Genomic DNA, 23,633 nt, shown 5'->3' on the forward strand with positions numbered 1-23,633 from the left:
TATGAATAAGATTTACTCTTAGAAGAAGTAGATGATGTTATAAAACATCTCAAGTGTAACAAGTCACCATGGCAACAATGACATTGCAGCAGAATTATATAAACATTTTTCTTATTGACAAAAGGTGTTTGATGAACAGAAAGTGTTTCATGTTCCTCATGAAAGTGTGCGACAGACCTCACAGCTACAGACAGACAGCAGTTCATGTGGAGCAGCTGTTTGTTTGAAAGAATGTAGCTGTTGTAACTGTGTGTGTTACAGTACCTGCATTACCCGTCCTCACAGTTTCATAGTTTACAGAAGTACTTCTGATGGAGGAGACTTGAATTACATGAGGCCAGTATTACATGAAGACATGGGTTAATGCTGCTGAATGAATAAGGGCTTTTATTATCCTAATATAGGGGATGATGATATGATAAAACAAGAAATGATATGATAAAATGTAAGTGATATTGGGGTAAAAATCGTTGTATCATGATGCTCTTTGGATAAGGGATAGTTAAACATGTTAAGAAACATATACAGTAAGCTAAACACACTAGAGGATCAAGGAAATGTAAAAAGACTGTTTACTCATGACTTTGTAATTTTAAAAAGCAATCACAACCACACACTGACACATTAAGGCTAATAAACTCAGTGGATGATGGATGGATTATACATGTGATGATCAATATAATGTTCAACATGAGCTTGATTACTGACCACAGAAATGATAGATGATGAATGAATTCAGCCTGTGTTTCATTCTGCTGATCTCTCATCACATTCATGATAATTCATACTGTCATCTGTTCACATCAATAATTCATAAACTGATTCATGATTAAATCAATAACTTACAATTAAGCTTACAATATAAAGATTAACGCAACCTCATTATATTTATATTATTTTTTACCTATACAGATTAATGTGTGTGATCTAGATTTCCAACTTCTACATAATGATAAAAAAACATTAATTAAAAATGAACTGATAAAACTGTATCTATGTGAGATTTGATGACTGTGTGCATGTGGACGTTAGAGGATTTACAAGTGTGTGTGTGTGTGTGTGTGTGTGTGTGCGCGTTATTTAATCTGACACAGAGACACTGAAGAATCATAATAAAGCCTAAATCCAGCATAGAGGGGTTCAGTGAATGTGGTGTTGAATGTGTGTAAGTGTGTGAGTGTGTGTGTGTCAGAGACGCTGTAGAAGGACAGAGTGCCGGCCGACACGTCCACATACACTCCTACTCTCTTAGAGGATAAATGGATGGCAGATATTACAGTCCTGTTCTTATTGTGATGGACAGTGAATCTTTTATCAGAGCAGTTCAGACTCCAGGATTTGTCATTTAATCCAAACACACAGTCATGCCTTTCTCCTTTCCTGCTGATTCCTTTATATGTCACTGATATAACAGCACATCTGCTCCATTCAGCCTCCCAGTAACAGCGTCCAGTCAGACTCTCTCCACACAGAACCTGAGGATACTCATCAAATCTCTCTGGATGATCAGGATATGGCTGATCCTCTTTCACACGCGTCACCTTCCTGTTTTCCTCAGACAGAATGAGACGAGTGTCTGCTGTGTTTGGATCCAGTGTGAGATCACAGGCCCCTGAACACAAGAAGAGAGAAACATCTATAATAGGGGTATTAAATTAAAGGTCCAAGAGGTCCGGATGGTTTTCTCACACAGTTTCTGCCTCATCTCATCTCATCTTAATCTTAAGTACCTATAGAGTAGTAGTGGAATGTTGGAAACTTTCATTTCTTTCGACTGAAGAAAGAAAGACATGGACATCTTGGATGACATGGGGGTGAGTAAATTATCAGGAAAATTTTATTTAAAAGTGAACTAATCCTTTAATGTTGAAACAGAGACCTCTGGTGGGGAGTGGAAAGAAGCAGCAGTGGGCGGAAACGTGACAGTAACGTATTTGGAAGCCAGAATGTGTATCCATCAACTGAAATATACATTATCCACACTCTGTCTGTCTGTTTTACATGTTGCTATTTTCAACAAACCATTTTATAGATGCATCTTTATTCAAGATGAACTGCGGTTAAAGTGCATGCCGAACCATAAGTGGAGAACAGTACAGTTTGATTTTTTACAGACAACTGTTAAAAGTTTGGGTGCCCAAGTCACTAGATGAGTGTGTGTGTGTGTGTGTGTCAAGTCAAGTCACCTTTATTTATATAGCGCTTTTTACAATGCAGATTGTGTCAAAGCAGCTTTACATTGATAACTGCTATATAATTTTGGCTGCACAGTAGCTCTTAAAGAATAGTTTCAATGCAGGCAGATCAATGCACTGTTGAAAGAAATGTCAAGAATACTGTTGAATATCAAATGTCAAGTCAAATGTGTGTGTGTATGTGTTCTTGGCTGATTCATTCAGGAGTGAAGTAAATGGTTCTTTTTATGAATGGTCCATTGAATCATTAGGCTTGTTGGACTTGAAGTGGTGCTGCACTGACCAATCGGTGTATGACAGTACCATGAGAGCAATTAGAGAGGAGATGGATCCATATGTTTTTGAATCACTCACACGGTACTTTGATGTCATACATCGATCGGTCGGTGCAGCGCTGCTTCACATCCAACAAGCCTAATGGTTCATTCAGTTCATTCACAACGTGGATTCAGAAATTAAATGCCACTGAGCCAACAACAAAAAGGATTTTTCTCTTTGTCTTTTGTTGTTTGATTAACATTCATGGCACAGAAAGCAGCAGGGGCTGCTGTCACTTTAAAACTAAATGCGCGGCAAAGATACATAATACTGTTACACATCTGGTTTTCTTTCTCAATTGCTTCGTACACCTAAGCAACAATCAGTCATGTTTATAAAGATAGTCAATCTTTTACATGCATTTTGACATTTTTTTTTTTTGCATGTATGTGTCCGTTCAGGCACAAATAGACACGGATCAGAACGGCATTCGGTGTTCACGTGCCTGTGCGCACATAAAATCCGCATCCAGATTCTTTTATTCTATTTATTTGTAATTCTGTTTTCTGTGTTTCTGTTGTATTTTTCTCCCCACTCTCTTCCATGTAGATTGTGAGATTTCTCTGAAGCTACTTATAAAGGCATGTGGAATTACCAGCTCTATCATCTATAGGTAGTTTTTTTTACTTTTATTTTTGTCATCTGGGTTCTCCTAAAACACTCTGGCTGACGTTACAGTGCGTGTGTGTGTGTGTGTGTAGACCTACACTTTCGTAGTCCTGCTGTGATCCTAATCTCTCCTCCATGATCCACACTATAAACACAGAAGCACACATTAATGTAGATATGCATCATGCACACATTCAGTATGTCAGTATCAGCGTTTGACACACTTGAGTATCTGCAGTGAGCAGTTTGGATCCTTCAGTTTGTCCAAAAGCAGCTTGACTCCTGAATCTCCTGGGTGATTGTAGCTCAGATCCAGCTCTCTCAGGTGTGAGGGGTTTGAACTCAGAGCTGAAGACACAAAACCACAGCCTTCCTCTGTCACCATACAGCCAGACAACCTACAGATGGATAAAAACAGCCTCATCATCCACTAAACACACATCAACACTCAACAGTTGAGTGAATATCATTCACAGTGTGAATCTCTTTATATGTCTCACTCAAACAAAAAACATTTCAGTCATGTCAGTTATATGTCAATCAGAAATAATTAGCTGCATTTACACTGTGGGACCAGTGTGAGCGAGGGCAATAAACGGGCAAGCCGAAACTAATAGCCTCCAACTGTGAGCTCTCAGAACATTATCACATGGCATAAACTGGTATTTAATAAGTTCCTGGATTTTATTTTTATAACATAAACATATGATTTAGTAGTTATCACACAAGCAAGAGTGCTGTTTTCTGAACATCTGCACATTTGTAAACATTACATTGATTTTATTCAACAGATCAATTAAGTCAATTAAGCCATGTAGTGTATGGATCGAAGATGTTTGATTGGTTTTTCTTGATCTCTTTGGCAGCTAACTCCAAACTTGTTTTCAAATTTTAATATAATTATTCTATAAGTTAGCACAGGCATTGGAGACATTGAGATCAAGGCATAAAAATGAAAAGATCTCAGAAGATGAGCAGAAAGGTGAACATCGTAACCTATTTATACTGCAAGGGTGCCCAATCCTGTTCCTGGAGATCTACCTTCTTGAAAAAGTTCAGCTCCAGCTCTAATCAAACATATCTGAACCAGTTAATTAGGATCATAAGAAACACTTGATAATTGGGCACAGGTTTGGGCACCCTTGCTGGAAATACTTAAATATAGGGCTGCACGATTAATCACATGCTATTCTCACGCGCATTTCGTCAGTAAAGCCGGTTCCCTGATTACCGCTAAATCGCCATCACCTGCTTTTAAACGGAGCGCCTTTTAATAGACAGAGCCGTAGTTCACAGACAAGCCACGCAATATCGCGTTCATTATCGCAGGCGATTCATCTGCGATATGAACGCGATATTGCGTGGCTTTTCAGTGATCTACGGCTCTGTCTATTAAATGCCGCTTCATTTGAAAGCAGGTGATGGCGATTTAGCGGTAATCAGGGAACCGGCTTTACTGACGAAATGCGCGTGAGAATAGCATGCGATTAATCGTGCAGCCTTACTTAAATACTAATGAACATTATTTAAATTGCTCTTTTATAGCATTTTGACTTGTTACTTGCCAAGAAGATAGCACAGGAACCTTGGCTGGTATGCTGTTAAAACACCAATCAACCAACAAATTAATTGATTATTGTTTACTTTCAGAAATACAGACTTTAGAAATACAAAGATGGTACAATCATTTTACTTATGAATGAGAGAAAGTGCAACATGCAACATTTCAGAATAAGTCCTGCCTTATAAATAAAAGAGCCAATTGTCAATTGGTAATGTCATCACATCACTGGAGTTGCCGTTAGAGGCTCTGATTGCTATAGAAACAGACAGTGGCTACGTTTACATCCTTTTGTTTAGATCAGAGTGAATTCATTCCGGTTTATGAATCTGAACATAATGTTTACATGAACGCTAGATAAAATGATCGGGTTGATGTGTGTGCCATTCTCCTACCACTTCTTCTTTTCTTTGTTTTAAAGAGCAGACTTAATATTTATCAATTCTGGGTACTAATTAGGAGATGACAAGTATATGAAGCTTTGTGCTGCTTGCGCTGCTTTTATATCAAACAGTAAAAATGCCTCTTCCCACACCAAAACAATGCGACTGTGGATGAGAGTCTGAAACAAGGTCTGGTGGGACATTGTCCTGCTCCACTTCACAGACGATGAGTTAAAAGAGAATTTTAGAATGACATGACTATATTCAACAACAACAGCTCATTCCATGTGTCATATGCCATTTCTACATCATTGCACATGTGCAGAACTTGCACATGTCCTATTGGTTGGATTAGAAAAAGGTTTAAACCACCACTTATAATATGAATTAAATTTTATTTGGATTTGGCAAAATCATTCTGATTGACTTGGTTTCATGTGACTTTTTTATACCAACTGTGCAACTAGTCCAATAACAAATGGATTATTAGGGTCCATGTATGCACAACTAATGTTCTGAGATATGTACTTATGACTGCACATATGTATGGGCTGGTCTAGCATGAAGAATAAGATTTTTAATACTCTTTGAACATAAAGAAAATAAGAGAATATTTATGAAACAGTTGTCAGATTTCATTGGTAATTTCATATATGAAATTTAATCGTAGCTTGGTGAACAGCTTTGGACAATTTGATGTTTTCTCTATTTAAAGAGATAAGAGCGGCACTTGCATTACTGAAACAGCTGCATGAGATTTCATGATTTGTCTTAAAGGGACTTTAGTAATTCTTACAATTATAACTTCTAGGGGCATGCTGTGAGTCTGCATGTGATCTGCTTGTTTATATTTTTGACTACTTTTAATTTACATAGACATGCCATCACTTGAAGAAAAGAAATTAAACTACTTAATCACGATGGACTGGTGGTGGTACTGCTCTAATCCGGGTGTGTCTCATACGTTCTGAAAAGTGAAGCCACGGGCTCTTTGATCGCCCCCTGGAGGCTGGATGCAGTACAGGTCATAAACCCCGCCCTCTCAATGCAGTCGAATGAGACTTCAGTGAAAACTTAAAAATAAATTCTGCTTCAAATAAAACTTTCTGAAAGATGGTTTTGGTCATTTAAGGTAGTTGTTATCACACTGATATATATTAAATTGTTCGTTTTTGTGATGATTTAGATTTTAGCTAGCAATTTGATGCTATAAAAACGGGGCGTGACGTCATGATTCAAACTTGATTGACAGCTTGTCTGAGGACTGTCGGAGCTTTGAGGAGAGATTGAAGATGTATTAACTAACTGTTAATTTTCAATTTCTTTGTTATTTAACACCAACAAAAGGAGTTCTTCAGCAGTAAACTGTACTAACCGACCTACAGGATCTGACGGATCACTGAACCTTTTTCTGTAACATTAAATATGGGTGTTATAAGCTAATTAATAAATGTTATAAGTTAAGATAACATACCTAATGTTAACAATGTCGGGAAAAAGCAGGTGATTGTTATCTGGCAGTTACTTATTTTTTTTATGGGTATAAAATAATAATTAGCAGGACAAAACTAATGATAGCTTACTCTAATTACAGCAATCGATCTCCTGTAACGTTAGTTGAACTTGATTTAAAATGGCAGGACCGTTTCTGACAATTTAGAGTTGTTTCTAGTGGCATATTATATTGATTTTATCTACTGAATTTGCTGTTTCAAAAATATTATTGCTCTAGAAACAGAATAGCCTATTATTTTATAGGTAGAATTTTAAATTGTATATAATTTTTTATAGTCTATTTAAAATACATGAATGATGACGCAGTCATCTGGGCAGAAGTTTGATATCGCGACTCCGCCTCCGGCTCCACTGACGATTCCTTCTGCGCATGCCCAGGCTCCAAACTTTTTTTTTTTTTGACGTATTGCGTAACGTGTCAGCGCCCATTCATCAGCCCATTTTGGCTTCAGTTCAATACAATGGAAGGAAGCAGCATCGCGTCGTCCATCTTTTTTTACAGTCTATGCTCTAATCTTTGATTTTGTTTTTCAATCCCAAATAGGAAGCCTGCTGAAGGAGACAGAGGACTTAAACGACATGCATTCACAAACACACAATATATGCACACGCTCTCTACATCTGTATTTTAGAGGCATTTTTTGGATAATGTTAATATTTGCATTTGCATTGCATGATTTGAAATAAAAGCTCAATTTGAATCAGTTATATTTGTTTTAATGTTGAGAAAAGGCTATAGGCCCTAAGAACATGGCACCATGTGCTATGGTAAATTGCTGTTTACTCAATGTGACTTGTTAGATGTGTCTTGTGCCTCAGTCACAGCATACTTTTCATACTAGAAGCTCAACAAGGTCATGACTTGCTCTTGGTGTCAAAGGTTATGATTTTGAGAAAATGTAGCCTACTTTATTTGCTTAAACTTGCTTTCCTCTTACACAACATGAAATACCCCCATGACTGCTTGTAGGCCACACACCCACTTTGAGTTACATGCAGTTGTATTTTATCATGTGTAGACGGTTTAACGGTATTGACCACAACCAAGATATTAAATTCACCCTATTGTGCACTTTCAACTTTACAACTTTGCAGACCGTTTACATTCACAGACAGCTTTATTACACATTACATGAAAGGTAATATTCAAAAAAGTATAAAAGGGGGAAATTAATGTTGTGGTTATTGTCAATGCCAGTATATGGCAACACCTCTAATTTATATTATGTGATGTAGTCAAGCAATATAAAATGAACAAAGAGATGTTTTCCCCAAAATCAACAGAACTGCAAATATAACACAAATGTATACTTTTTTTTTTTTTTTTTTTTTTTTGCCTTTTTTCACCAAATGAAAATAGATTCAAACAAAACAACAGCACAACTGTTTTGCATTTCTAGGCAAGAGTGGTGTTTGGGTGAGCCAATGATTCAATAAACCTCTCAAAAAGACTTTTGAACAAATTGTTCAATGAAGGACTCAATCATCGCTTTTCCACCATTGGGCTAAACAGTTCTAAGAACAGTAAGGACTGGTTACAGTTATATTTCCACTTAAGATTGGTGGGATTACAAACCATTCTCAGTCTGGAGATTTCCATACTGATAGAATACCTGTAGTAAAGTGGCCACTAAGGATTGGTCACTTGTTTGGCTACCAGTTTCTCTCTGTAGCTGGCAAAGCATGTTATTTGAGTGAAGTAAACAAAAGGAAAAAAAAATATGAGGCCATGAAACAGTTTCTATTTACTAGGGCTGTCGATTTAAAGCATTAATTAGATTAATTCATTTCTGTGAAACATAACATGATAAAATTATTAACGCATTTAATGCACTTGCCCCGCCCACAAACCTACGTAGGTCATATGACATTTCATACAGTTGATTGATAACGAATATGTTCACCCAAAACTTAAAATTCCGTTATCCTTTACTCATCTTCATGGTCCAAAAGAGAATGTTGAATCAAATAAAATATTTCTTGCTGAAGCTACTTTTTGTAATGTCTATTTGATGCTTTATAAAATAATTACTTTAAATTATGACTTTAGTGAGTAATTTTGGTAACACTTTATTTCAGGGTATTTAACTAGTTGCTTATTAGCATGCATATTACTAGAATATTGGCTATTTATTAGTACTTATTAAGAACATATTAATGCCTTATTCTGCATGACCTTATTCTATGTTCTTAATCCTACCCAATACCTACACTTAACAACTACCTTACTAACTATTAATAATTATAAGAATTAGGAGTTTATTGAGGGAAAAGTCATAGTTAATAGTTTATATGTGTTCCCTACACTAAAGTGTTACAGTAATTTCTCATCCAAATGTGATTAATTTGTGATTAATTAGATTTATTACTTGGCACATCATGTAATTAATTAGACAAAAAAAAATAATCACTTGACAGCCCTACTATTTACTTTTCATACAGTCTGTAACTCTTCCATTACCAAGGGAATGACTGACACATTATCACTACATTCATAAGAGCTGCAGGGCCGAATCGGCACAGAATGGAGCAGTTTGGCTAATGACTCACTCATTAAGACAGTGACTTGAATCACATACTGGCAATGACTATCTTATTTAAAAGTATCATTTAATTTTTCCATCATTTCATATTTCTATATTCAAGTTTGGAACTGTGTGGAATATGAAACTGAGTTTTGCAACAAAAAAAACTTGTGACCTCAATATTTTGATTTATTGAATATTTCTAATAAAGTGTTATTTTTATAAAGTAGTATTTAAAATGCCTTATACATTCTTCTTATTCTATTTGAATTTATTGATTACATTTAAGAATTTGACATAAAAAATAAACAGTTCTAATAATGTTGGAAACACTGTAAAGGTAAAAATGCCCTAGAATATTAATGAAACATTTCTGTCACTGTTGAGAACTAACCAATGCACAGCATATAACGAACATGAAAATCTTTGGGAGTCAGCTCTCCCTAAACCAGCCAAGATACCAGCCCCAAAACACACTCAGCAAAATATCTTATAATTATAGTTTATCAACAAAATCCCAGAAAATATAGAGAGATATTGTTTTTGTCAATATTGCACACCAGTGTTTGTTTGCTTAAATCAGCTCAGTTTCTGGAAAACCGCACAGAACTGAATGAAATGGTTATAAAGTAAATGTTCAGTGTGTATTTGTACGCTTTTGTTTTCAACACACACAGACCAGTTAAAATCTCCCTTAATTACCTCAGTATCTTCAGCTGACAGTTTGGACTCTTCAGTCCATCAGAAAGAAGCTTCATTCCGGAATCCTGTAGGTCATTGTTACTCAGGTCCAGCTCTCTCAAGACACAGTTTGAAGATTGTAGAACTGATGAGAAACTCTCACAACACGGACTAGTGAGATTACAGTGAGTAAGGCTGAAAGAGATCAGAACACATACATCAACAGTAAAATCATTTATAAACACATCAACATTATGGCCAGCTGACAGTTAATTAAATCATATTTGTTCCTAAATACCTCAGTATCTGCAGCTGACAGTGTGGACTCTTCAGTCCATCAGAGAGCAGCTTCACTACTGAATTCTGAAGGTTATTGCAACTCAGGTACAGCTCTCTCAGGACACAGTTTGAAGATTGAAGAGCCGATGACAAACTCTCACAACACCAAAAGGTGAGATTACAGGCAGAAAGACTAGAAGAGTTGAAAAACATAAAACAATAATGAAATAACAATAATGACATGTAAAGGATGTTTCCAGTCGTCTGTTCTCAGGAACCTGGAACAAAATATTTTTACCATTCCAGCCTGAATCACAATAAGATGAGCTTGTGAGCATGAGAGTTAATCTGGTAATTTTATCATTCAGGTTCATTAAAGGTACAGTATGAGATTTCTGAAAAATCCGCAATGCGACCGCAAAGGGCTCTTTCACTTTCACGATCAAAGAATTGAAAATATATACTTAAGTGTACTATTACTAAAAATATTAATTAATCCAACCAACCAACCCTGTGACGCCACTTGTTGTAGAACTGCAAGATGTCAGTGCTCTTGCTACAAAAGCTATAATAAAACATTTTTTTTCCGTTTAAATTGATCCCTTTACTTAATAATATTAACTTGACTGACTGCTTCATTTCCACTTTAAAATAATGAAAAGGCATGTCACAACCCCTTTAAGACTCTAAGCTTGTTATTTAAGAGAAAATATCTCATTTAGGAAATGGTGCTAGATTCATTATTAAACATGATTCTTCATTTGTTAATAATTAACTCTTACAGAGCTTTTCTGCAGTTGATCGCAGCTGGTATCAGTCTTCTTCTACCCTCATCTGATGTGTTGTATTTCTTGAGGTTCAGTTCATCCAGCACCTCCTCTGATATCTCGAGCATGTAGGCAATTGTTGAGCAGTGAGCAGGAGAGAGTTTCTTCTCTGAGTGTTTGTCTGATTTCACAAACTCCTGAATCTCTCTGGACAGAGTTTGATCTTTCACTTCAAGCAGACAGAGGAACAGATTAATGGATTGATCAGCTGAGAGTTCACGTCCATCTTTGATCTTCTTTTGAATGTACTCTGTGGTTCTCCTGATGTTCTCTGAGCTTTTCTCTGTGTGTGTCAGTAGATCCTGTAAGAGTCTCTGATTGGACTCCAGTGAGACGCCCAGCAGGAACCGCAGGAACAGATCCAGCTGTCCATTTTTGCTCTCAAGGGCTTTATCTACTGCTGATGTTAGTAGATCATACAGGGACTCTTTATCAGATCTGTAAAATCTGAATTCATGCAGTGGTTCCTTGTTCTTAACCACATGTGAGTAAAACAAATAGAAAGCAGCAAGAAACTCCTGAACGCTCAGATGAATGAAGCTGTAGACTTTCTTCTGATGAATCACAGATTCCTCCTTAAAGATCTCAGTGCAAATCCCAGAATACACTGAGGCGTCAGTGATGTCAATGCCGCTCTCTCTCAGGTCCTCCTCATAGAACATCACATTGCCCTTCATCAGCTGACTGAAAGCCACTTCAGCAAGTTTCACAATCACTTCTCTGTTGGACTGCAGGCGTTTCTCTGGATCTCTCTCTTCATACTTCTGATTCCTCATGTTGATCTGAATCAGCAGGAAGTGGATGTACATTTCAGTCAGAGTTTGAGGGATTTCTGCACTCAGATCTTCTTTCAGGAGCTTTTGAAGCACAGTGGATGAGATCCAGCAGAAGACGGGTATGTGGCACATGATGTGGAGGCTTCTTGCTCTTCTGATGTGTGAGATGATTCTGCTGGCTTGATGCTCATCACTGATTCTCTTCCTGAAATATTCCTCCTTCTGAGGCTCATTGAATCCCTGAATCTCTATCAGACGGTTGATGTATTTGGAGGGGATTTGATTGGTTGCTGCTGGTCTGGAGGTGATCCAGATGAGAGCAGAGGGAAGCAGATCTCCTTTCATGACCTTTGACATCAACACATCCACTGATGAAGTCTCAGTCACATCAGAAACTTTCTCATCATCTGAAAACATCAGTGTCATTCTGCTTTCATCCAGACCATCAAAGATGAACACAACTTTACACTCCTCATAGATCTTTGAGTCCAGATCTTGAAGTTCAGCATGAAAGTCCAGTAGGAGTCTGTGAAGACTGTACTGATTATCTTGGATCAAGTTCAGCTCTCGAAATGGAAGCACAAACATGAAATCTACATCCTGATTGGCTTTTCCCTCGGCCCAGTCCAGAATGAACTTCTGCACAGAGACAGTTTTTCCGATTCCAGCGATTCCTTTAGTAAGAACAGTCTTGATCTGGTGTTTCTCCTCACATCCTGGTTCAGGAGAGGCTTTAAAGATGTCATTGCAGTAGATTGGAGTGTCTTGTGAGTGTTGTGTTCTGGCTGTTTTCTCCATCTGTAAAACCTCATGTTCTTCATTCACTCCTTCACTCTCTCCCTCTATGATGTAGAGCTGTGTGTAGATCCTGTTCAGGAGGGTTTTATTCACCTGGAGTTTGTTTCCCTCAAATAATCTCTCATACTTTTTCTTCATGCTGGTTTTGTGCCGGACTTTGACTCTCTGTAGTTCATCATTCATTGGTTGAGTAGAATCCTGCTGCGGGTCTCCAGTCTGATCATCTCTATCCACTCTGCTGAAACTACAAAAATTACAAAATAAAATCAGGTTAAAAAATATGTAAAATAAATAATTTAAATGTATAAATACAATAGTAAATCAATACTGATGTCAATCTTGTATTTTCTGTATAATTAGCATCTTTCATTTCAGTTTCAGTTTAAACGTTCAAGTTAATTTTCCCCTTCCCCTTTTTTTTAACTTTTGTCCATATATTTAAATTGAAATAATAAAAAAACTTAGTGTGGCGAGGGGGGCGTGGTTCAGTGAAGTCTGCAACGGGAGAGAGCATCAGGAGACGCATGGTGAGTGAGCGGGTTAAATGTAAATCACGAACACCTGTTTCTCATTCCAGTGATTGACGCGGAGACAGGATAAAACACAGCGAGAAGCAGGAGTGTGTGAGAGAGAGGGGAACTGCTGACTGAGACGCTGGTCTCGACAACAGTGCTGGAGTGAAGCCCTTTGTGGATTGTGTATACCAAGACTGGAGTGAAGCCCTTTGTGGATTAATTATTTTGTTGTTGTGCATTGCAGTCTTTCTGTTGGACATTTTTGATTTGTTGAATAAAGCTCGGTCAGCAGTTAAACGGCAACCCTGTCCTCTTCCTTCATTACGAACTCTGATCGTACTACACTTAGCTACTAATTTCTCTGTCTGTGTTCAGTGTTTTTTTGACTCCCACAGAGAAGTTTAATCCCCCACTACACATTAATACTTGCTTGGGGTCAGAGGTCACTGTTTTATGTCTGAACTCACAAGGAAGAGGCATTGATCTGTCACTCTTCATAGACACACAGCTGGGCTCTACCTTTAGTTCTGCCTGCTGTTTATTTATTATAAGTCACTCTGTTGTCTCTTATGCCTGTTTAAGTTTTGTCTTCAAATTTCAATTTTGAGAATTTTGAATCCCAAGAGTTTGTATGGAGCAGCATTTACTACATTTATTCAATTAAAAACACAGATTTTTGCAACTAAATAGTAAGTAAGTAGGAAATATTGTTAATATATTAGGACAATAGGAAAATATTAAAAAGCCAGGGAGTAGAGATATGTTTTCAATTTTGATTTAAAAATGGTAATCGAAGGTGCAAGGCGGATGTCCAAAGGTAATAAAAATGATTTTATCTAGCTGACTTTGCAGCACTCTGAAAATTAACCAGACACTCTTTGAAAATCTCAAATGACACCGTTAAGTGATCATGCTTCCATCTCCTCTCAGCTTTACAACATGCTTGTCTGAGAGAACGAGCGTTATCATCCAGCCAATAATAAGATTTGTGCTTTGGTTGTTTCAATTTAAAAGGGGCAATAGAATCTAAAATATCAGAACAACCTGCATAGGAAAAAGAAATCAAATCATCAGGCCCAAAAGAAGATAACATTCAAGATAGATATTTCAACAGGATTAGCTAAATATTTCTCGCTAAATCAAGAATAAAAGCCTACAGGCCTTCTGCCTGTTTTTATTCACTTAATGTTTGTCCACAGATTTGAGGTGAAATCAGAAATAAAAAACAATAACATTGAAAAAACATCTCTCTGTGTGCATTCAGTGTGTTTTTGACTCTCACATTATTTGTCTCCTTCTAGTTTCACTGGAGAAGTTAAATCACCAACTTCATGTTTATACTCACAGTTGATCAGGAGTCACTGTTTCATCACTGAATGCAGGAGGAATAAGATGTATGGATCCGTCACTCTTCATAGACACACAGCTGGGTTCTGCAGATAAAGATCTCTCTCTGTTCTCCATTATGAGAATCTGACTTCAGACCTGCATATGGAAACACAGAGAACAAATCATACATAATGTTTTAAACTATTCCAGTAATTCCAATGAGAACAAATCTTAATTCTACACAGACATTGTGGAGAATTTGATGCTTCAGACTTTGCAGCAGCAGTTGGAGGATCATTTTCTTATGATGTCCATAAAGTAATGGTTTACTGACTCTGGAAGAACCAGAACTGAACCTGATTGAACTGATTTGAGATGAACTAGATCAGTGATCCAGACCCCATTACCCAACATCATTGTCTGATCTCACTGATGCTCTTGTGCATGTGAAAAAAACAGCATGTGAAAAAGCCTGAATCTCTCCCTATTCAGAGGGTTCATGTGTTTTATAAAACACAATTTTAAATTAGTTTATGAATATGTTTCATATGTTTATACTCACTACTCACTACTTCAGACTTACGCGCCCTCCAGAAACCTGCGTTCTGCAAGTGAACGGCGCCTTGTGGTGCCATCACATAGGGGCACAAAATCACTCTCACGGACCTTCTCCGGGACTGTTCCTGGCTGGTGGAATGACCTACCACGCTCTTTCCGAGCAGCCGAGTCTCTAGCCATTTTCAAAAAAATGCTAAAGACGTATCTTTTTCGTCAGCACTTGACCCAGTAGTAGTAGCACTTACCTTGACTAATATTCTTCTCCTATCTGTGTATTTATTTATTAAAAAAAAAAAAATAAATAAATAAATAAAAAAATACTTTACTGACATAACTGTGACTTCACTCAGCACTTACATACTGTTGTTCTCATGTTGATTTAATTGATTCTACTACTCTCATTTGTAAGTCGCTTTGGATAAAAGCGTCTGCTAAATGACTAAATGTAAAATGACTAAATGTTTATAAAAATGGCCTCTGAACATTTTACATTACATCATTTTACATCACAACTCCCTATATTAAGCTTTAAATTTACGTTAATAAACAGAAAACAGTGTACAATAATGTGACATGATATCAGAAGCCACGAAATAAACTTACCATAATGTAATAATTATGACAGTTTTTACATGCTTAAAGGTGATAAAGAGGATCTTTTCGTCGACTGAGAAACCAAAGACTGTTACTGAGTTTTTTAAATGAGCGCATGCGTAAGAACAACCCCCCCTCCTTTCGAGGGAACGCCTCCCAAAACTCGTGCCACGAGTATCGGAACACGAGTGTTTACCACCGGAATTCACTGTATCGTGTTGGTGGATTCATTACGTCGGACTCACCGCAGGTAACTCGTAATCTGCAGTTGTTACTCCTGTCTCCTGACAAAAACATTGCATGTGGCGCCTGTGGAGTGTGGAAAGTTCGCGCTTGTCTCTCACAAGGAATGTCACGGCAGTGATTGACAAGCCAGAGGGCCAATCGTTTACGAGATGATCGCGTAAACGATTGGCTGATGTTTTTAAGGCCCTACCTCGTGCACAGATGATGTATATTAATATTATTCCTTTCAGTGCACCTAATAAATAGTCTTTTATCAGTTAGTAAAGACAGTTTCAAGTAATATTGCAAAAATGTATAAAACAAAACATCCTCTTTAGCACCTTTAAGAATCAAGTCTTTACTTTTGGTTTGGACAAAGGTGTTTCCTCAGAACGTCTGTTTTTCGCACCTTCCGGGAGGTGGAAGTACTGTCCTAGTGACCGAAACCTAGTTATCCTGGACAAGGCCATGAAGGCCCATCCTCTATGGTCTCCAGAGTTACCGGCGCCGCCCTGGTCTCCTGAACCGCCAGCGTCTCCATGGCTCCTTGAATGGCCAACACCTCCTTGGCTCCCTGAGTTGCCAGCACCTCCATGGTGATCACACTGTCTTTTGGCACCTTCCAGGAGGTGGAAGTACTGTCACGGTCACCAGCTCTGTCACCCACTCTGAACTCCATTTCCCATCATCCCTCCTTCTGATCAAATGCGCACTGTTTGCAATCACTGTCACAATCACTGATCACCTCCAGCTGTTACCCAACACCATCTGCACCAGTTTAAAATGACTCAGCACATACACACACCTTGTCTAGTCTCATCTAAGACCCTCCTGTTGTTCTGCCTGGATTGTCACCCACCTGAGGCCTGTTGCATGAAGCTATTTGAACAAACTCTGAGTTTCAGAGTAGGTTTGAAGTTAACAAATCCTTATAAATCCACCCTGGTTTAGATCAGGTTTAACAGGCTCACAATGCTTGGTATAAATGTTCACTGTCAGATCAGGTTTAATCCAGAGTTTGTGATTAACTCTGAAGTGCGTGCACCTGAAAGTGTGACACGTGCGCCAAACAGCCAATCACACAGAACACAGAATTAATTTAATTCACTACTCACCAGAGAGCCGTGCAATGCACTTTAGGACAAAATTAAGACATTTTTGTGAAAAATATCATGAAATTAAATGCAATCACAAAGCAGGGATAAACACTGCTGCTGCAGTGAACATTTGAGAAGGTAGCTGAATCTGCATTCCATTACCATCTACCTGTTGTTAAACAAAATTACTGTCTTACCATTACTCACCATCATCTGGTCTGTGTTTCCTGACAACAACATTGTGAAAAAAGTTTCATCTGTGTTTTAAAGGTCTGTCCAGGGTTTTACAAAGAGATTGCTTTTTTGAAATGCTTTTATTTCGTACAAAGTCACACTCGTGGTAGCCTGACGTGGTCATACTCAATTCTAGTTCGAATATGAGTCTGATACTGCTCCATTGGGCTTTGATTATGGGGGCGTATTTCAACCGATCCAGGAAAGACCTCAATTGGATAGACCTACAACCAATCAGAGCTACAGAGTAAGTGATGTATGTTGAGTGATGCATAGTTGTCAACAGAACTCAACTGCACACATGCTGTAACTAGTAGAAGATGAGCGTAAACAATCTTTGCCGGTGTTGTAAAAAGAATAAGTATACACGGAATACTTGCCAATTAATGCGCTGTCGATATCTTCTATAATGGGCGCGATGACGGAATCTACACATCTCAGTTCTTCAACAACAGCCATCATTGTTGTAAACTAATTCAACCCAAGCGCTCTTTGATGACGTGGCTAATTACGTTTCTGGTGATAATCTGTCAATCATCACCCTGACAAATGTGATTGGTCCGAACAGTTTCTGTTCGGGCATAATTACTCCTCTACGGATCAAGTCCAGACTGAACTCCCCGACCTCAAAATGTTGTGGACGGGGCTAAGTTCGGCTGGCATCCAGGCTACACTCGTGGTGTTCCTGGTCAAAAATGACCGGCCTACAAAAATAGCTTATAAATCTCTTGTTATGCTACATTAGCACCAAATATTCAACTTGTTTTCTTTCAGTTAGGACAGTTTTGTATTTATTTTTGAAACTGATTGATCTGAGGAGAGTTCATCTCTGTGAAAAAGAAAGCTGGTAATACTCAAAACAGTTTGTGTTCATGAATGTGCGTTCATGTGTGTGGTAGTACAAGTCTGTAGGTATCTGTTATACTTTATATTGACAAGAGTACTCGGACATGTTGCTCAGATGCCAGTATCTCTTATTATATCTTTTCCCCAAGTGACTACTATGGATGCCCAACAGGCACACAATACATCCACATATATAACATAAACATCATAACATAAACATGTAGTCTGTAACAAAACCAATTAAATTTTTACTATAACTACAAACGGATAAACTATCCTAACTGTATAATATGAGTGTAATACATGCAAAAATTCCAAAGACTGAGCACCACGTCTATTGAAACTCAGTCTCTGCATCTCGCAGGTATTCTCACTAATCTTCTAGATCAGGGGCCCGTTTCAGAAAGGAGGTTAAGTGAGAACTCTGAGTATGTTAACCCTGAAATGAGGGAAACTCTGGGTTTTCTGTTTAGAATGAGAGGTAAGTCAAACCCGAGAAAGCAGGTTAAGTCAAGCCTGTTTCTAAAAGGGAGGTAACTGTCACGATCTCTCAAGTTCGCCGGTTGCAACGCTCTCAAGCTCGCCGGTTGCCATGGACTCAAGCGCCCTGGATGCGATGGACAAGATGGCTGCTTTGCCAGTGCCCACGGGCAAGATGGCTGCCCCCTGGGAGCTTAAGGATATAGGGGGCGTTCCAGCCATTGAGTCTGCTCCAGAGACCGCTCCAGTCGGTGAACCATCGCCTCACTCTCGGAGGAAGAGGCGCAAGGGTGTCTGCGTCCTCAAGACGCAGACACCCTTCAAGAGGCCGCTGTGGGCCTGGGAATCATTCCAGAGCGTCATGGTCTACCAGCACCGCCTAAGCGTCTTGCCCTGCCAGCGCCAACTGAGCTCCTCACTCTACTGGCGCCACCTGTGCTCCTTGCTCTGCCAGCGCCGCCCAAGCTCCTCGCTCTGCCGGCGTCACTCAAGCGTCTTGCCCTGCCAGAGCCACCCGAACTCCTTGCCCACAAGCCCGCAACGTACCCGTTGAAATCCCCAAGAACTATTTTTGGGGGGGCAGTATACCTGAGGGTGGGGAGCTTGTGGGTGGGGACCCTGCTCAACCATGGCCGTTGAGGGCCTCCAAATTATTATGGCCCTTAATGGCCTATAGACTCTGTTCTGCCGTGGCTGCCCAAGCCGCCTGACCTGCCGTGGCTGCCCGAGCCGCCTGACCCGCCGTGGCTTCCTGACCCGCCGTGGCCGCCCGAGGCTCCTGACCCGCCGTGGCCTCCCGAGGCCCCTGACCCACCGTGGCTTTCTGGCTTCAAGCTAACTACCTGAACATTCCTCCTCCTTACTCCTTTTCACATACACCACTATTTCCATGCACTTATTTTGTACTTAATATACTAAAAGCTCTTCTTTAGTACTTAAGATAATCTTAAGAACATCTAAGTGTACTCAACTGTGCTATTTTGAGACACCATGAATTTGAACTAAAATGTGCTTTTAACATATTATCTCTGTATTAAAAAAAATGTATTTAGTTACCACTTGTAGTACACTTGAATCCATCTTTCAAACACTTTTAAAATAGACTTATGATGCATTTCAAATATAAGTTTAATATATAATGAATATATACAAAATGTATTTATAATTTATTGCCTACAACATTACGAATACATTTTGTATATATTTATCATATATTATCTTATATAAGTGTATTTCCTATGTCTGATGAGTACATTTAAAGGTGTGTGAAAGATGGGTTCAAGTGTACAAGTGGTAACTAAATACATTTTTTTAAATACAGAGATATTATGTTAAAAGCACATTTTAGTTCAAATTCATGATGTCTCAAAATGACACAGTTGAGTACACTTAGATGTTCTTAAGATTATATTAAGAAGTACTAAAGAAGAGCTTTTAGTATATTAATTTTAGTACAAAATAAGTGCACGTAAATGGAGCACTTTAAGTACATTATGGAAGTGTATAACTAGTACATTAGTAATATATTTGTAAGAAAATCAATTTAATTTAAACTTAGTAGGCTTTTATATAGTAATCCTAATATTGATCTAATTTTAAATCATTGAAAGCACTCTTTTAACAAATACACTAATACAACTCCTCTGTATATTTCTGTGGTAGTATACTTTATTTCATTGCACTAAAAATCTATTCAAGTAGTGGTGGTATTTAGTATACTTTTCCAAGTGCAGTGAAGTACCAGTGTATAACTTTGACACTTTTATTTAGCACCAAAATAAAGACTGTACTACAAATGTACTTGCTTGTATTTAAGTATTTTTTTTAATCCACTCAAGTATACTTTTTTTTCACCTGGGTACTGTATCACTAAGGGCAAATTTACAGTAGCTCTGCCCACCAATGTAAGACCAGGTTCAAATTAACACGTGTTCTTGTGGCTGCAGTGGTGTAGACAATAGTGTGTTGGATGCGGAGAATTAACTTGTGATGTGATTGACTGGGTTCTAATCTGCCTTTTGCCGAGCTCGCTATTCTTCCTTTTCCCATCACATATAACACCAGAAAGGCATTTATTTTCAATAAAAATGAAGAAAATTTTCTAAAAGTGGAAGTAAATTGCCTAACGAGTGTTTAATAACAATAAAATCATTTACACTCTTATTATTGCATCCTGCATTATTTTTTTCTTCTTTTTTGCATGTGGGATACCATGAAAATACATATTAGGTGAAAACTGGTAGAATGGTAAGTTATTGTACCTTGACATTATAGTGATAAGAATTAAACTTGCATTGACTCAGGAGTATGCGGACGTCCTTTTGTCACGTGTTGTTGCCATGGTGAATCGTAATATCGGAGCTCCATTGATGATGGCTTTTCATAGTCGTGGTGCACGAGCTTAACTCAGAGTCAACCTACTCAGAGTCGACTGAACTAACTCAATTCAGCTGTTCTGAAACTGAAAACTCAGAGTTTCCAAATTCAGGGTAAGTCAATTCAGAGTTCAAGTTTTAACTCAGAGTTGGTTGAACCTCCTTATTGAAACGGGCCTCAGGTATGGTATGATTGCTCTTGGTCATCATGAGAGTTACCAGCAATGTGAGTCTCAGGTATTTTCTTGTCATGAGTATCAGAAACATTGTTTTGTAACTGTAACCTCCTGCTGACCACTTGTTTCCATGACGATTCTCTGGTCAAATACTGACTTAACTGTCTTTTGTTTTCCTTAGATGTTTGTGATTCCTCCTGAACAGGTTACAATCTGGTGTTCTGACCACAAAGGATCTTGGATGCTCATGTTTCCTTTCTGTATTGTGTTCCTCTCTCCAGGTTGCAGATCCGGCAAGTGCTTTGTCTGCCTGTCATGACAAAACTTTTGCTTTCTCTGTCATTCTATGAACTTTTCTTGCACTTGAATCTTGGCATCAGATGGAAGTAGTGCAGATGACATTGGCAGCTTTGTTCAGAGATGCCGCCCCAACAACATGAGACAAACAAGAGACAAACCTCTCCCTTTGACTGCACTTGTCCTTCTGCTGTTGCTGTACTGTTCCAATGAACATATCCTCGCTCTGTTCACTTGCGTGCATCCTTTTACTCTGACTCATATTGCTCTTAGAAGTGCACATTTTAACAAGGTGATTTTTCTTGATTAGTTTTAACATGTTTTCCCAAAGGCAGGAACATTTCTGTATTCATGCTTGTTGCCACATTTACTGCATTCCTTTATTGTCAGCACACTGTGATCCGATTTACCATCTCGTCTCTTTGGCTCTTTGATCTTTTTTAGATCATTCGTTTCTGTGGGTCCCTGTGAGCGTGTGAAGAACATGTCTAATGTACGGTAATTTTTTATGAGGTTCAGGTGAGGTAGAAGTCTTTAAACTTGTTCTTTAGCACTTGTATTTTGTCTTTCCCCTCATCTGTGAAGTGAAGTCCAAAGCGATTACATTAACTAGCATTTTTGGGAAATAGAAAATCCTCACTGGATCAAAATGAACCGAACACAACCTGAGGGATATTATTATTATTATGTTTATATTATTATATTTTGATGGAATTATTATAATTCCACCTGTGCCTTTCAAGTCCTCAAGGTCACTTATAGAAAGCAATCTAGAAATAGAAAGCAATCATACAACAAAACAATAATATAAAAGAGCATCACAACATCAAAAAACAAAACTAAATAACAATAAGAACACAGGTATGAACATTAAAGAGCATTAAACAATAAAGAGTTAAAGAGCAGTAGAGTAACAGAGGTGAGTTTTCAGCTGTTTTAAAGGTCTGAAAGTCCAGGGTTTCACAAAGAGATTGCTGAAGATTGTTCCATATCTTAAGCGCAGAGATAATAAAAGCTCTCACCCAATAGATGACAGTCTAAACTCAAGTACAGTGAGTAGTTTATCTCCTGCAGACCGAAGGTTGTGTCCAGGTGTATAAGAATGGGGCAATTCAAGATAATTTGATGTCATGACATACCATGACAAAGTCCATGACTAAGATCATAAACTGTATACAGCAGGAAACTAAAGCTAATGAAGTTGCTGAAGTATTCTGTGTCCTTCCTATTGAGTGAGGAATGTAAACTAGCAATATTATGAAAATGGAAAAATTAGGGTTTTACGCCCTAACTAATTTGAGATGCAAAACAGTCTGTGGCCAAAATTACTCAAAGATTACAAACCGTAGTTTAGAGATGAACTAAAATACCATAAATGTCTAAACAGAGATTTGACAGAGAAGAGATGAGATGCTTGAGAACAATTGGCATGATTTCAGTCTTGTTAGTTTAATTTTAGAAAGTTTACTCAAACAATAAACACGTTGTGTTAAAGAGGAGAGTGGAAAATCAGAACCAGATCTGAAGCCAATAAAGATTGAGTTTAATATGATAGCAAACAGAAACATTGTACAATGACATAAATAAATTAACTTACCGTAAATATTTTTATTAAGTTTTTATGTCCTCTAAATATAAATTTCTGCATTTCATAAGAATCGAGTCTTTACTTTCAGCTTGGACTCAAAGGTGTTTCCTCAGAATGCTGAATGCGCAGGAGGCATCAGGTGACGATAACAAATAAACCCCGCCCATCTCTTCTTCTTCTTCTTTTAGTTTTCTGACAGGTTTCAGTCTATCGTTAAATTTTTAATACTGGAGTATGAAACATAATGACTTCAAGATTTAAATTTTAAAATTTAAATTAAGTTTTCCTTCAAAGTTGTTTCCAAGAGGGATCTCTATTTTGTTATTAATTTATGGTCTTTGGTATTAACATCTGAAGGTTTAGTGATTTTAAGTCACCCCAAATGTTGGACTTCAGTTTATAAAACTAAAGCCACACAGCACATGGTACACTGACATTATCTACAAAACAAAGCCTGACTGGAGTCTGTATGTGAAGAGATTAATTCAGCAATATAGTATATACCAAATATGACACTCATATATCCAAAGCACCTTCAGCTAGACCAATATGATCATAGAGAAGAAACTCTGCAGCCCAATGTGAGTTAATGTCAAATCAGATATTTTACACTATATTCACAATTATAAACTAATTCTGTAAACAAGAACCAACGGTTTACTGACAAAAACTTTAACGACAGTTAAAGCAATACTAGCAATACAACAATAATTTGACCAATCATATTTAGAACTTAAAAAATACTTGAAAGTTTCAAAAGTGAAAATAGTTGTTAGATATTATTTATACTTAGTGCAAATAGAGTCAGATATTATTTACACCTCAAGTGTATTGTAGTATATTATAAAACAG

At 37.8% G+C, this 23,633-nt stretch overlaps 1 protein-coding gene across 1 annotated transcript; it reads right to left on the reverse strand.

Annotated features, from left to right (window-relative positions):
• Positions 1-22,908, reverse strand: LOC137019436 (NACHT, LRR and PYD domains-containing protein 3-like). Its single transcript, XM_067384895.1, has 8 exons — positions 22,791-22,908; positions 14,328-14,467; positions 10,849-12,711; positions 10,086-10,259; positions 9,809-9,982; positions 3,347-3,520; positions 3,221-3,267; positions 1-1,612 (listed from the first exon to the last, which is right to left on the reverse strand). Exons 2-8 carry the CDS (start codon positions 14,444-14,446, stop codon positions 1,077-1,079), a joined length of 3,087 nt encoding a protein of 1,028 aa, XP_067240996.1. The 5' UTR covers positions 14,447-14,467; positions 22,791-22,908; the 3' UTR covers positions 1-1,076.
• Between the last annotated feature and the right edge of the window lie 725 nt (positions 22,909-23,633).

This window comes from Chanodichthys erythropterus, chromosome 4 (genome assembly GCF_024489055.1).
Source record: "Chanodichthys erythropterus isolate Z2021 chromosome 4, ASM2448905v1, whole genome shotgun sequence".
NCBI classification, from domain to species: Eukaryota; Metazoa; Chordata; class Actinopteri; order Cypriniformes; family Xenocyprididae; genus Chanodichthys; species Chanodichthys erythropterus.

Coding starts and splice junctions, on each gene's coding strand:
- LOC137019436 (XM_067384895.1), bottom strand. CDS start 14,446: ATGGAGAACAGAGAGAGATCTTTATCTGCAGAACCCAGCTGTGTGTCT. Junction 12,712..14,327: donor ACAGTGACTCCTGATCAACT/GTGAGTATAAAC, acceptor TAATTTTTGTAG/TTTCAGCAGAGTGGATAGAG. Junction 3,268..3,346: donor TGCTCACTGCAGATACTCAA/GTGTGTCAAACG, acceptor CTGTGTTTATAG/TGTGGATCATGGAGGAGAGA.